At 45.9% G+C, this 14,442-nt stretch overlaps 2 protein-coding genes across 4 annotated transcripts; one reads left to right on the plus strand and one right to left on the minus strand.

The window, feature by feature from the left end:
• The first annotated feature begins 299 nt into the window (after positions 1–299).
• On the plus strand, positions 300–4,735 carry mgat2 (alpha-1,6-mannosyl-glycoprotein 2-beta-N-acetylglucosaminyltransferase). 3 transcript variants are annotated; one of them, XM_018764078.1, is made up of 2 exons: positions 300–465; positions 3,070–4,735. In XM_018764078.1, the coding sequence occupies exon 2, from the start codon at positions 3,320–3,322 to the stop codon at positions 4,619–4,621; it is 1,302 nt and encodes a 433-aa protein (XP_018619594.1). In that variant the 5' UTR covers positions 300–465; positions 3,070–3,319; the 3' UTR covers positions 4,622–4,735. The 3 variants fall into 3 exon arrangements, with proteins under 3 accessions (XP_018619594.1, XP_018619593.1, XP_018619595.1); XM_018764077.1 differs by having other exon boundaries at positions 300–491; positions 3,070–4,734; XM_018764079.1 differs by lacking the exon at positions 300–465 and adding an exon at positions 1,960–1,989.
• A 3,025-nt stretch (positions 4,736–7,760) lies between these two features.
• dnaaf2 (dynein axonemal assembly factor 2) lies at positions 7,761–14,348 on the minus strand. Its single transcript, XM_029258651.1, has 2 exons — positions 12,665–14,348; positions 7,761–8,388 (listed from the first exon to the last, which is right to left on the minus strand). Exons 1-2 carry the CDS (start codon positions 14,129–14,131, stop codon positions 7,879–7,881), a joined length of 1,977 nt encoding a protein of 658 aa, XP_029114484.1. The 5' UTR covers positions 14,132–14,348; the 3' UTR covers positions 7,761–7,878.
• Positions 14,349–14,442: the final 94 nt, after the last annotated feature.

Consider the following 14,442-nt stretch of genomic DNA (forward strand, 5'->3'; position numbering starts at 1 on the left):
TGGTAACTGTTCAAATGTATTTAAAAAGTCACCGTTTGACGTGATTTCTCTGAATTCTCTTACTGCAGGACATCCATGACAAAGGAGAGGAATCATCAAAAGCTGACTTTTATTTAGTGAAACCTCCGCTTTGTTCATCTTCAGTGAGTGTAAACATGTTTTTAATGGTACACCAATGAAACACATGGTATCCTGGTACGATATGAGACGCAACAGTATGTGAAGGTATCCGAGTTTACGTGCGGTTGGGGGGGCGTGGCTCCGCTCTTCTTCCGCCTCCCTTGGCGAGCGATGCATTGTGGGATGCGGGAGGTTGCTGCTGGCTCGGCGCTACGAGTTCCGAGAAAGATAGAGGAGACGGGGAGCCAGGAATGGACGTGGACGAGCGTCGCGCGGCCGAGCTGTCGTGGTGAAGCGCGCGGATCCTCGGCCGCAACCCCCGAAGCTCCTCCGCTTTTGGCGAAGGTACCGCGCTTCCCGGAAGGAGAGGAGTGAGTGTAGGGTGGCCGTTAGCCGCGCGGGTCCGGGTCCGTGCGTGCGTGCGTGCGTGCGTGCGTGTGTGTGTGTGTGTATGTGTGCGCGCGCGCTGCTCAGTTCCATCAGTGACGGTCGTGGTCCTGCGGCGAGGGCGACACCTCTGAGTTTTGAGACGCGCGACGCAGCGACGGGACCTCGCTCTGCAGATGTGTACGAACGAGCTGAGCTGAACAGGACAGCGAGGCGCGAGGGCACGACTTGGACTGCAAGCGGCAGCTCGAGACCGCCACCGTGCCGTGTCGGAGTTCAGTTGCGCTGCTCTTGGTGACACACGAATCACGACCCGTTCGCGACCACTGTCTCCCTTTGTCGCGTTACTTTGCCGGCGAAAAGTGACCTTAAAGACGCCTAAGTGTGTACTTGTTAGTCTGCTCTCTCTGTGTCTATAACTAAATCTCTTGGACTTGGTTTTTCTGAAGGTTTTCGGTGGAGTTGTGTAACTAAATATGCTAAAACACAAGACCAGTTATTCTTTTATATTATATATATATTTATGTGTGTAGTTTTACCGCGAACACTTCTTGTCTTCTTATCGTATCTTTTCTTTGCACTAGTGCCTCCCGCGTCCTGGGGTGTACGGTTGTATGTGGGTTCGAATCCGCCTCAGTCTCTGTATCTATGCAATGTGGAGTTTTCACGTTCTCTCTGTGTGCACGTGGGTTTCCTCCCACAGTCCGAGACGTGTGTGTGTGTGTGTGTGTGTGCGCGCGCGTGAGAGATATGAAGGTACCTAGCGAAACGCATCCGTCCCGTTAAGAAACAAAATTAATTGTTAGAAAATCACTTTATTTCTCTTTCTACACCAGTTCACTTGCGTGAAATGTTTTTAATTACAAAATATTATAAAGGCACATGCTGAGGAAGTCTCACGAATGATGTGCCACCTTTCAGCATGGATGGTGCCATGATCATTAGTCATTTTTCTCTTGAGCAGTTGCTAAGTCCATGAAATGAAATCCAAATTGTTTAAAAAAAAAAAAAAAAAAAAAAAAACCCACTTTTTTCAATATTTGAAGTAATTTTTTCCCAAGCATACCATTCTGAATTACAAAAATATTTTTCTGGCAATCTGCAGAATTGGAAGTAATTATATTTTTTTGTATTTTTTCCCCAACAGCCTCCTGTCACTAGATAATTGGTTTAAAAAAAAAAAAAAAAAAAAAAAAATCTTTTTAATAACCACCAAATTGTGGTGTATATCCCACCATCGACACCTTTAAATCCGGACTAGAGACCCATGTGTTCAGAATCGCTTCCAAATGATACATTTGCATGCCTGTATTCTTTTTCTTATCATCCATCTTACAGTTATCTTTATTATAATCTTTTAGTATTAGTTTTTTAATGACTCATTGTAAATTTCTTCTCATCCTTATTTTATACCAGCCAACCAGTTTCAACAACTGCTTGTCCCAAGCAGGGTCGCAGGGAGCCGGAGCCTATTTCTTTATTGTAAGCAACTTTGAGAAGCAACATTTAGAGACACTATAAAAATAGTTTAGCACCCAGGAACAGTTTATTATTACTGTTGTTGCTATGAAAATCTGTACAGGCTTCATCACTTCCTCTGCAGAGGAAGTTGTATTGTGGACAGATGTTTGACACGTGCAGTGAAAACACACAGAAGAGTAGAAAGAGGGGTAGCTGAAGAGGCGAGTCAGAATGAGAATGGGTAGAGCGCGGTCCTCTTAATGATGGCCCTGGAGATTAGCACCACTGGGTAGATAAAACAGCCCACCAGGTGGCATATCAGTTAGAGCACCTGCTTTGCACTGAAAAGTTCAAATTCCACATCTTACTGTAGTACCCTTGAATAAGGTCCTTACCATGTATCACAGTAAAGATCACTTTGCTTGATAAATGGGTGTCACTGTAAGATGCTTTGTGGAAAAGTGTCAGTTAAATAAATTAATTTGAAAGCAAAGCCAAGGCACATGAGCCACTACTGTGATGACAAGACATGGAACGTTAATGAATTAAAGATGCTCTTAGTCACTTATTTAAAATAAGTCTTTAAACTTTTTTGAGTCATTTTCACACACAACTAGATTGGTAAAATATTTAAATTATAAACAAAACGCTAACAATCTGTGATGTTACAAAAGTATCTATGCTTTTCTATTCCTGATCAAAATGTGAACACAGACGATAGAGGTCAATATAAATACATATTGTCTGATAAATATTCTCATCCCTCTAAACTTTTCAAAATGGAGAAAATATAGGGATGGTAGCCAAGTTACATTACTGAAAATGATGTATATAGTTATGAGTACTGCATTTGTTTTCCTTTATCAGTTAAAAGCATTTTAAGGAGTAGTTTAGCGTTTCAGTGCCTGTTTCCTTGTGTGCGACTTGCCTACACCTTTGATCCATTACTGCCCACACTTTGGCAGGCATCTCATGCCATGTTTGCTCCTTAGATCTAGTAAGTGTTTGGTTTGGATTTAAACCAAGAGTTTTTGGTTTTGGCCTTTCTGGATGTTTTTTTCCATTTAATAGCTTTTCTCCTTTTGTTTTTGTTTCTCGCAGGTGTCCCGTGGCGTGGTTCAGTATGCGCAAGCACCATTCTACCAGTTAGTTATGCACGATGCCCAGTAAGATATGTTTGCCAACACTGACCCTTTGAATGGCTCCATGTTCATAACATTCCAAGAGTCTAAAGTGAGGAAAAAATCCTGGTAGCTCTTTTGCTTCTTCACAATTGCCTCCACCAGACTTCTGGATAGGAAGCTCCTGTTGAGTTCCCAAAAATCAATCACGTCCTGGAAGTCCATCTGCCATGAGATTCCGAATCTACAAGAGAAAGGTCTTCATTCTGACCCTGGTGGTGCTGGCCTGTGCCTTTGCCGTCTGGAGCAGTGGCAGACAGAAGAAGACTGAAATACCGCCTAGAGAAGTGGAGCCAGTGAGGAGCAGCCGGGTGCAGGCCACCACGGGGCCCAAGAGAAAAGACAACGAAACGCAGCCAGAGAAGGTGGCCAAGCCCGATGTTGACAACATGACTTTGGTGTACAGGGGCATCATATTCCAGCTGAACTTTGACCAGCCCATCAGGAATGAGGAAAAGTTCAAGACGCGGCAGAAAGATGAGCCAGTTGTAGTGGTGCAAGTCCATAACCGGCCCGAGTATTTGAAGCTGCTTGTAGAGTCCCTTCGGCAGGCAAAGGGCATCGAGAACGTGCTGCTAATATTTAGCCACGATTACTGGTCCCCAGAGATCAACCAGGTTGTCGCCTCTGTTGATTTTTGCCAAGTTCTTCAGATCTTCTTCCCCTTCAGTATCCAGCTGTATCCTCACGAGTTCCCAGGAAACGACCCCAAGGACTGCCCCAGAGACATTCCCAAGAAAGATGCCTTAAAGCTGGGCTGCATCAATGCAGAGTACCCAGACTCCTTTGGCCATTACAGAGAAGCAAAGTTCTCCCAGACCAAGCACCACTGGTGGTGGAAACTGCACTTTGTCTGGGAGAAAGTCAAGGCCTTAAAAGACCACAACGGGGTGGTGCTGCTCATCGAGGAGGATCACTTCTTGTCACCGGACTTTTATCACTTCCTCAAGTTGCAGGAGTCTCTCAAGAAAGAGCAGTGTCCCGAATGTGACATCCTGTCGCTTGGAGCATATAGCCACGCTGGCTATTCAAGTAAGGCCAATAAAGTGGAAGTGAAGGCATGGAAGTCTACAGAGCATAACATGGGGATGGCCATGTACAGGGAGACCTACGAGAAGCTCATCCAGTGCACAGACGTGTTCTGCACCTACGACGACTACAACTGGGACTGGTCGCTGCAGTACCTCACCGTGACGTGTCTGCCAGCCTTCTGGAAGGTGATGGTGAGCGAGGCGCCCCGCATCTTTCACGCCGGGGACTGCGGCATGCACCACAAGAAAGCCTGCATGCCGTCTAGTCAGAAGTCGAAGATTGAGGGGATCCTTCAGAGCAGCAGCAGCCAGTTGTTCCCAAAGAGCCTGCTCATGAGCAAGAGAGTGCCTGCGGGGGGTGTGTCCCCCCACGTGAAGAATGGCGGCTGGGGGGACATCAGGGACCATGAACTGTGCAAAAGCTACCGCAGGTTACAGTGATGCTCCTCTTTTCCCTTCGCATCCTCTTTAAAAGCCTTTAAATATATATTTTTTTGTTTATGGACTGTTACTACTGCCTGTTCTTTGATGGGACACTCAAATAAAGTACATTTGGGGTTTGGGCTTCTAACTGAGTCTCTTTTGATGATACTTGTAAAACCTATGACTTGATCCTGTATTTGAGTTACCTGACAGGACTTTGTTAGTGAAACTCCCCTTCGCTTTCTACAGATAATTTATTACATTTTTGTATTAATGCCTTATTGGGTATGGTTAACATTTTCATATTCAAATTTTCTTTAAAATGTTTAGAAGAAGAAAAAAAAAAAACAGGTTAAACCTTTTAGAACCAGTTGATTCCCCCCACCCCCTTTCTTTGCTGGTCTTTCCTCAAGTGTTTCACAAGTCAATTTTCCACTTTAAGGGTGTTTTTTTTTTTTTTTAATTATTTACAAAATATGCCCCCATCAATTTTGAGCAAACGTAGCTCAGTTGAGTAAAAAAAAAAAAATGCATTAATGTAGCTGACACTGTTCTCCAAATCAGCTTACAGTCTTAAGATACCGACAATGATCAACGCATTCATAGTGCTGAGAATTTTTCCTAGTAAAAAGGGTGAGTACCTTGTTCGAGGATACTACAGCAGCTATTCAAACTTGCAACCTTTCCGTTGAAAAGCAGCAGCTGTTACCTGCTTTAAAAGTGATAGCTGACTGATCAGTGGAAAATTGTCCAGGTTGGAGATGAAATTTCTCTGCTTGTGAAATGTAAGGTGGTTTCTATGCGTATTAAATCATTTTCAAGCCCCTGTGGAAGAGCTTGGTGCCTGCAGAATTAACGTAACAGTATTTCTGCTGCAGAGATGTGCTGACATCAGGCATGGTCTCCTGGGACTCCCTGTCCCACTTCCTAATCTTCCTCTGAAATTCACACTGGGTCCCGATCTGTTGTCCCGTCAAAGCTGCACTAAGATAAATATGCTTCCTTTGCCTTTTGGCAAAATAATTTGTCTCAAGAACAACGTTTACAGCTTTTTACTGTCACCTGGGAAACAAAATTCTCAGAATGAGGACTAATTGCAGAAAATGTGACACCAACAGGCTTCCGTTGCCACTGTCCAGAAGTGGGGTCAGAGCCCATCACGTTTCGGTGCTCCAGCCCCACTCAGAAATGTGTCTTTGCTCAGTTGTAAGGCTTTTTCTTACAAGATGACCCGTTGCTCCAAGTCCACCCTTATTGTACCTTTCCCGTACCTTTTCTGTAAATCAGGTATCCGTGGCAGGAAAAAACAAACTCCAGTCCCCTTTGCCAATTTTGCTAATTTCTATCAAACGGAAATTCGTTTCAGTGGCCCATGGCTGCACACTAGTGCTATCATTTGATTAATTTTTAATGAATATTTATCAGACTTTTGGATGTTCCTTTTAGGACAGGATGCATTAAATGTGTGATTCATTGTGACTGCAATAATTGAACATTCCATGTAACCTCTTTGAAGCAGTTTCAGTCTTCATGAGAAACTTAACTATTTGTTAGAGCTGTTCAGATATATATTAATGTTTTTAGAAGTCAGTGTTTGATGCGAATTACCTGAATGCTGTAATTGTAGGACACAATCAAACATTTAATATATCCTATTTTATATGGTATGGAATACTGTAATTCTAGGACATCCATTACAAATTGGAGGAATCAGCAAAAACGGACATTATTGAATAAAACCTGCGCTTTGTCTTCAGTGGATGTAAACGGGTCGAAGAGGAAGCGCTTCCAGAGGAGACGATTAATCGCACGTTTCGATGGCATTAATCATGCATTTAATGCGTTCTATATTCGAAAGTAAGAATTTCCATGAGCAACTTTGTTAAATAGTTGTTCAAATGCATATTGAGGTTTAAAAAGTCCATTTGATCTGATTTTTCTGAATATTGTAACTGTAGGACATCAGTTAAAAATGAGGAATCAAATCAACTTTCATTGAATACGTGCGCTTTGTCTTTAGTTGGTGTGAATGGAGCTCCAATAGAAGTGGCCTATAAAGTTAGGGTTAGGTTAGGGTTCAGGGTTAGGTTATGGTTATGGTCAATTGAGGTTAGGGTTATGGTCAGGTCAGGTTAGGTTAAGGATAGTTGTTTTGTCATCCGCTGAACTCCAAAGACACTCTTTGTGCTAAAACGGTCCTTCAGGCTCTGAACGTGGTCATTTGGACAAAACTACCGCAGACTCACATGGTCGTGTGTTTGGCACAGCTGTTCTTTTGGGTCCCATTTACATTTATACTTATGAATGGGTTGTTTCTCTGTAACCTACAATGCTGAGCCACGTACACCGTTTTACCCTTTTGTATAGCTGGGTGTTTTGATTGTATACATTCAGGGCAAGTACAAGGGTACGATAGCAGGTGAGTTGGGGTTTGAACTTAGATCCTTTGAGACCTAGGCAGGTAGCACTAACCACTACACTCTCTGCTGTTCCCTCACAAGCGTGGTGCGATCCCAACTAAAGTGAACAGCTGCGGTAAATAGGTAGAAAAGGCTTCTGTAATTTCTCTAGCTGATGATGGAACACAACTGCAATACTTTTGTAACTTGTACACTCTGCATACTTTTATTAGCGCAAACAGTTTCAAAATGTCTTTAATGAACCAGTATTTCTGAGTATGGTTCCTCCTCAAGGGGTGTGCAGTGGTGCAACGGGTGTGGCCGGGTGCTGCTCTCTGGCAGGTCTGGGATTCAAGTCCTGCTTGGGGTGCCTTGTGATGGACTGGCATCCTGTCCTGGGTGTGTCCTCTCTACCCCACCCCCCTCCAGTTCGCCGCGACCCTGCTCGGGACAAGCAGCTTCAGCCACTGTGTGTGTGTTCCTCCTCACATGACTGCATTAATGGAGGGAGAGGGTCCAGTTATACAACCGACCACTCATTTCCATGTATTATGTGTGTTCAATAATCTTGACCTGATATTAGTAATTTATTTTACAATTCAGGTGTCATTTTGCCAATTACTGTATGAGCAAAGGAAAAGCGTTTGAAACCTTGAAACCAAAGAGTACATGTCAATACTGTCACACCTTTAATAGCTCTTTGAGTAAAGAAAGGAAAACCATGTTTATTTGGTAAAGGTGGCCTTTTTATTTTGTATCTCACACTTTTGTCAAAATGTGACTTACAAAGGCTCTAACCACCAGGCCACCTGCTGTCTGTGTTTTACAGCTGAGAATAAAGCCTTTGTATGTGCACCAGTACAACATGGGCTCGCGTCAGTCCAGCTCATACAACAGGGAGTTGTCAAAGGAGATGCCCGCTGAGGTGGTGTGGTCACTGATGACCTCCACTTGCCCATCTTGAGGGTTGATCTCTCTGAGGACGACTGCTGTGTGCTTCTCATCCAGGTTCACGGAGCTGTGCTCGTTGGGCAGGTCGTCCTCGTCCAACTCACGTCCCTCCGGCTCTCCCACATCCTGGCTCATCTCTTCGAGTTTATGGCCTCCTTGGCTTTTCGTTGCACACGGCTGCGCACATGGAACGTTGACGTCTTCGTGCTCTACACCACTTGGTGGTCCAAGTGGATCCTGGAGGACAAGGGGGCTTTGACCTTCACCACCTATCAGCTCAGGTTTTGGGCACGGCGCTGCCTCGTCCACCTGCAGGGAATCAGCCGAGTTTCCCTTCCTCCTATGTGTCCCCACATAAGGGGGTGTCCCCAATAAGGGTCTCACTTCCCCACCCACCCACGTGTCCACAGTCTGATGTGGGGCACCAGCCTGCTCCTGCAACACAAATTATTAAAGCGGTTAAGGTCCACTGCTGTCACCCAGTAAAGCAACAATGGAAATTCACAAAAGCTCAGAACACTGACAACAGCAGTGCCATTCTGGACAAGCGGTTGGATGATAACGCCCTAGGAGGGTGACAAAATATATGGAAAAAGCATGTTAAGTTTATAGCAGAAGCGGCATGATGAAAAATGTTACTTACAGTGATTTACCCATTTGTACAGCTGGGTAATTTTTATTGTATCAGTTGAAGGTAAGAACCTTGATGAGGCAGGATTCAGTTAAGCGCATGGAGGCAGCTCTCACAACTATGCCACCTGCTGCCCACAGGTGATGACCCCGGTTGCACATGAAACATCAAAAGCGCTATCCCTTCTGCCATTACATTTGCTGCCTGTTTCCAAGTAGACCACATCCCTTGGAATATGAGGTGGATAAGGGATTATGGAGAATTTAATCACTACCACCTGCTTTCAGAGCTCATGTCGGGTTTAGACCAGGACAGAAACCGGCTAGATTTACCATAATTCTGAGCTTTGGAATACCTTGCTGCCATTTACATTTATTCATTTAGCAGATGCTTTTCTCCAAAGCGATGTACATCTCATAGAAAATACAATGTGTGCATTACCTTAGGAGAAAAAGAGACATAGTTGCAGATGTGATTCTTAAATAGTTTCTTTCCATCATATATACCAATGTTCATCACACGAGAAGTTGCATAAAACTCAATATTGATGATTCCTGATCACCCTACTACAATTTTTTTTTTTTTTTTTGAGATACACAAACAGTTACGTACAATACAGGAGTAGAGGCTGTGTAAAGGTTTATCCGGGCATCATATTAAAGTTATGGTGCATGAACATTTACACCTTACATGAACTTAAGAGATCATGGGCGAAGTGAGTCTGGAAGAGCTGAGTTTTCTGAGTAAGAGGGGGGAGGTTGTTTCACCACAACGGAGTCAGAACCGAGAACCTCCGCGCTTTACTTTTCGTGCGTGGGACCACCAAGGGAGCAGAAGTAGACAAGCGAAGGGGTCTGGTTGGGGTGTAGTAGATGATCAGGTCTTATAGATAACTGGGGGCAGTTCTGTTGATCCATTTGTAGGCCATAACCAGAGTCTTGAATTTGATCGGGCAGCTATAGGAAGCCAGTGCAGAGAAGTGAATAGAGGAGATACAGTACATGGGAACACTTTGGCAAGTCAAACACAACTCGAGCAGCAGCATTCTGTATCAGCTGTAGAAGTTTGATGGCAGTAGCGGGAAGGCCAGACAGGAGAGAATTGCAGGAGTCCAAACGGGATGTCACCATGGCCTAGACAAGTAGTTGGGCGGAGTCAGTTGTGAGGTAAGGACAGATCCTGAAGATATTATGCAGGATGTATCTGCAGGTCCAGGTTGTGGCTTCGATGTAATGAGAGAAAGATAGACTTGAGTAAATCGTCACTCCCAGACTATTAGCCGAGGAGGTAGGCAAAATGAGTGAGTTGTTCAGTTTGATTGAGCGATTGTGACAGGAAAACAGGCCAGCTGGGAAATAAAGAATCTGTTTTGGAAAGGTTGAGTTGAAGGTGGTGATCAGACATCCATGCAGAGATGTCTGACAGGCAGGCAGCAGTGCATGCGGGAATGTCTGATGGGTCATAGCCTCCCATGGAGTCAAATACCACTGTTATGCTGATGATACCCAGCTCTTCCTCTCCTTTCTACCTGGAGCATCAGACATTCCCCCATGCACTGCTGCCTGCCTATGACCCAGCCAAGGGGGGAGGTGTAGATTGAGAACAGCAGAGGACCCAGTACTGAGCCCTGTGGGACACCAGATGAGAGAGGCAGAGGAGAAGAACAGGAGCCCTGCCAGACCACTTGTTATGATCTGTCAGACAGGTAGAACTCAAACCACCTGATGTAAATCCGTATACAGAGCGCTGTGCTAAATTCCGTTCAGCGAGGTGATGAAGCTCCAAAAGGTCGACGGCGGGCAGGTAGTGTGTTCACACTTGGGAATATGGGGCAGTGGCTGATGTGGTGGTTTCGCACACGTCTCCAGTTCGGTGCAGTTTCACCTTTATTCTTAGGTGAGTACAATGGTGGGGAGGCGTGCGCTGGGAGACAACGCAGCCAAGTGGCTCTCTGGACACTGGCTTTTTTATACAAAAACACAGGGGTGGCTTATCAATGTACAGCATGTTTTTGGGTTGTGGCTACCAGTCCCTCGGGTGTACGTGAGGGAACTCAACGTATTTTAGCTCTGCACGTTCTATGGCATGACTCAGCATTTTTTCACAGGTTCTTGGCACCACCGTCAGAGCTGGAAGTTGCAGGTTTGAGTCCCACTTCTTTCTGTAGTGCCCTTGATCAAGGGTCTTACCCTGAATTGATATAGTAAATTTACCCAACTGTATAAACGGTTCAATAATTGTAACTTGCACTGTAAGTTGCCTTGGTGGAAAGTGTCATAAATGGAAAAAAAATGTATCCTAGTCTATTGCATTGTCCAGGCCTGACAACTTGGCCAAATGTGGGCAGGAGAATAGTGTGCAATGAAGGGATTAGGCAGCAGCTGTCTATTGGGGGGGAGTAAGTGCCTCGAGAGGCAGTCTGAGCACAGCTCACAGTCCCCAAATAGGGCTCATTGCTCCTTTCGCTGCACAATAATCTGCATTTCAGATGACAATCTCATCCACAGGGATTAATGAGACTATCAAGGCAAAAAAAAAATAAAATTATTTCATTTTCATGAGCTGCTGGTAAACCAGAGCCTAACCTGGAAGTGATGAGCACAAGGCAAGGGGGCTACACCCTCCCTCTCTATTTATTTATTTATTTATTTAGCATCAGCACTCCACTTAAACTGCATGTCTTTGGACTGTGGGAGGAAACCAGAACATCTGCAGGAGACCCACGCAAAGACGGAGAAAATGCAGCTGGGTTTGAGCCTACACCCTAACAGCTCAAGTGCTGTGGGGGGGGAACCGAAGTAAACAGAAGCGCTCCTGATAATAATCAACATGATCATTATCCTTCAGTATAACGAATAACATGTTTCAGTGATCAAACCCAAAGAATTGAGTATAAAAAATATGTACACACAAGGTGACATGACATATTTCCAATAATGATAGACATGTATAAGCTATTTTTATAAAAACATGCTGTGGCACATGTTTAATTTTTGGCCCAATAAAGAGTCAGTAGGCACTGGATCGCTGCCTTCTTATGATCAGACACAGAAATACTTCAGTTATTTCCTTGTAGTTACTGCATTCTGTGCCCAAATTAATGGAAATGATGATCAAGTATTTAGAACTGTTTCTGATTTTATCTGCTTTTATTTTAGCCCTTTTTTAAATCCAGTACATCATACCTGGGTAGCGCTTCAGCCAAAATGAAAGTATGGTTGGTGGTCACACCGATGGCCTTTAATCGCAGTATCAGGTCTAAAACGTTGTTTACCACACTTTGTTCCAGTATCACGGACCAGGACCCAGAACTGGGTTTGAATAATTCATATAATTGTAAAAAATACAGAAAGCATATTTACATTTATTCATTCAGCTGATGCTTTTCTCCAGAGCGATTTCCAGTGTTAAGGTTACAATTCTTTACCCATTTATACATGTGGATAATTTTACTGGAGCGATTTCAGGTAATACCTTGCTCAAGGGTACTACACAGCAGGAGGTGGGATTCAAACCTGGATCCTTCCACTACAAGTCAGCAGCTCTAACCAGTATGCCACCTGCTGTAGGTCATAAATTCAGCAGCTAGACTGAAAACCCTTGAGTTACACTTTTTAACTGTTTTTACCTGTACCATCATTTTGTTTCTCCGTCACATTTGCTTTTCCCACCACCTTCATGAGGAGAACCTACCAGCAGGAATTTCCATAACAGCTCTTTCCATGATTCATACCTACACAGGGTGTTGTAATGCAGCTGCCGGAGAAGCGTCCATAATAAATTCCTTTTGTGAAATGACCCCATTGACCATAATCATTTCATATTCCACAAAAGAACAGCAATATTTTGGGACAACTAATTGCCATAAAATCAAGTGGCTATAGTGTCATTTGCTGCCTAAAGGAGAAAACAGTAAAATGATATTAGGGCTGAAATTAGAGGACAGTTGTCTTGTGTGTGTGTGTGAGGGTGATGTTCATCAGCTGCAGAGATACATTATTCGATATTCCACATTAAACTGAACCTGGGTCACAGATGCAATGGTTCCCCCCGGTGGCAAACATTTATGATGTACTTTACCCTGTCTTTTGAATCCTCCTCCGAGGGCACGATCTCGTTACTTTTCTTCTCATCGCGCCAAGACACCCGTTTGCCCCTTGTACTCTCAGCTTGCTTGTCTGACCCGTTGCTGTTTGGAAACTTGAGATGCTCTTCTCCAGCTCCTCCATCACCACCAGCTGCAACCTCAGTGTCCTCTCCATGTCCAGATGAGGAATCCTGCTCTTTTGGCGGGTCACATGCTGTGGTGTCGTCCTTAGCAGAGGGTTTTGTGGTACTTTGCTTGTGCAAAGTAGAAGGTTCTGAGACGCCAGCAAGCTCGCAATGCTCACCTTCACATTCACCCTCCTCAGCCTCATCGGCATCAATGCTGTCCTGACCCCCTGCATCGCCAGCGAGTTGCGGGGCCTGAACCTCATCCAGGAGTGGCCTTTGCAGAGGCAACACCGGTAGAGTGACAGTTAGCTGCCCCTTGGGTTTACTGAACTTGGCCTGCCCCTTGTTCTCGTCCACGGGGTACGGCAGAGGAAGCTCCAGCCTGTAGGCTGGGCTCTGCGACTGCAGGAGCAGGCGTCTCTCGGTCACGTTCAGATCAGCGTCCCCGGCAGATTTGAGCAGCGGCAGGTCAATAGTAACCACCATCTCTTTGGGACGCGGGCCGGAGGCTGAGTCCCGTGCGCACGTGTAGTCTTGCAGATCGATGTAGGATCTGTACTTGATGGTGTAGCGCGGCTTGGTCGACCTTCCAGGTTCACCGGAGTCGGGCCGGCCGCCATGTTTGTCGACCGCCTCGGACCTGGCGCTCTCTAGGCGCTCGCTGTCACGCGGATAAGGGAAACGGAGCGGGTCGTTCTCGTCGGCCTCTCGCACTCCCGCCGTCCATCCGGGCATTGGCTTGCGGATGACGCTTGGGTTCGGCACCCCCTTGTACTTGATCTTCAATACCTTCACGTTGTTCTCGTCCAGCCGGACGCCGAATTGGCTTTGGACCCCCTGCAGCGCCGTGCTGTCGACCAGCCCCATGAAGCGCTCGTTCTTCCACGCCATGTGCAGCGTGTCCGGGTGGAAGATGACGTCATACACGGTGTACACGCAGCCTTTGGAGTCCACGTGCTCCCTGCCGGGGCTCAGACTGTAGGGCAGCGACCAGTGGCAGCCCAGCTCACCTGCCGAGCCGCGGCCGCGCGAGCCCTCGGGCTTGCGCACGAGCTCGTTCGTGCACACGTTGATGAAGCACTTCCGCTTGCCGTCCACGCTCGTCTTGAGAACCCTCTGCGGCGTGGGGTGAACGAACGTGACGTCCACCCCCCTCTCCTGCTCCAGCTGCTTGAGTTCCTGCTCATACCTCCTGCGGTTTTCGGGGCACGCGATTTCGTCCGCGTACTCGCGCAGCAGCGCGCGGAACCGCTCGTCCCGGAAGGCGCGGCTCAGGCGCTCCACCTCCTCGCGCGTTAGGTCCAGTTCGGCGAGTTTGGAGCCCACGTCCATTTCGGGTAGCTTCTCACCGTAACAGAGAGGTGCGAAGAGTCCGCAAAGAACTTGACAAAAAAAAGAAAAAAAAGAGTCTGTTTGTAGCCACTGTTCGTACAAACTTTGTGTAACTTACTGTGTTCCCAGCGTGCGCTGCCAAGTTGTCCAAACCCTGCGGAAGAAGCTCTTTTGGCTGCGAACTTTTCTTGCGCCGACGTACGGCTTTATTGACAAAACCACGGCAACTGTCGCCCATTGACGTTGCTAGGGTAACGGTTCCTAAGTCACCGCGTGGGAGGCGTGTCCGACCTGTCTTACAGAATAGCAAG

Source organism: Scleropages formosus, chromosome 15, assembly GCF_900964775.1.
Source record: "Scleropages formosus chromosome 15, fSclFor1.1, whole genome shotgun sequence".
NCBI lineage: Eukaryota > Metazoa > Chordata > Actinopteri > Osteoglossiformes > Osteoglossidae > Scleropages > Scleropages formosus.

What these genes read in the sequence shown, in the direction of transcription:
- mgat2 (XM_018764078.1), top strand. Translation starts at nt 3,320, where the DNA reads ATGAGATTCCGAATCTACAAGAGAAAGGTCTTCATTCTGACCCTGGTG.
- dnaaf2 (XM_029258651.1), bottom strand. Translation starts at nt 14,131, where the DNA reads ATGGACGTGGGCTCCAAACTCGCCGAACTGGACCTAACGCGCGAGGAG. An exon ending in AGGAGGATTCAAAAGACAGG is followed by an intron (nt 8,389 to 12,664) that starts GTAAAGTACATC and finishes TTTGTGTTGCAG; the next exon opens with GAGCAGGCTGGTGCCCCACA.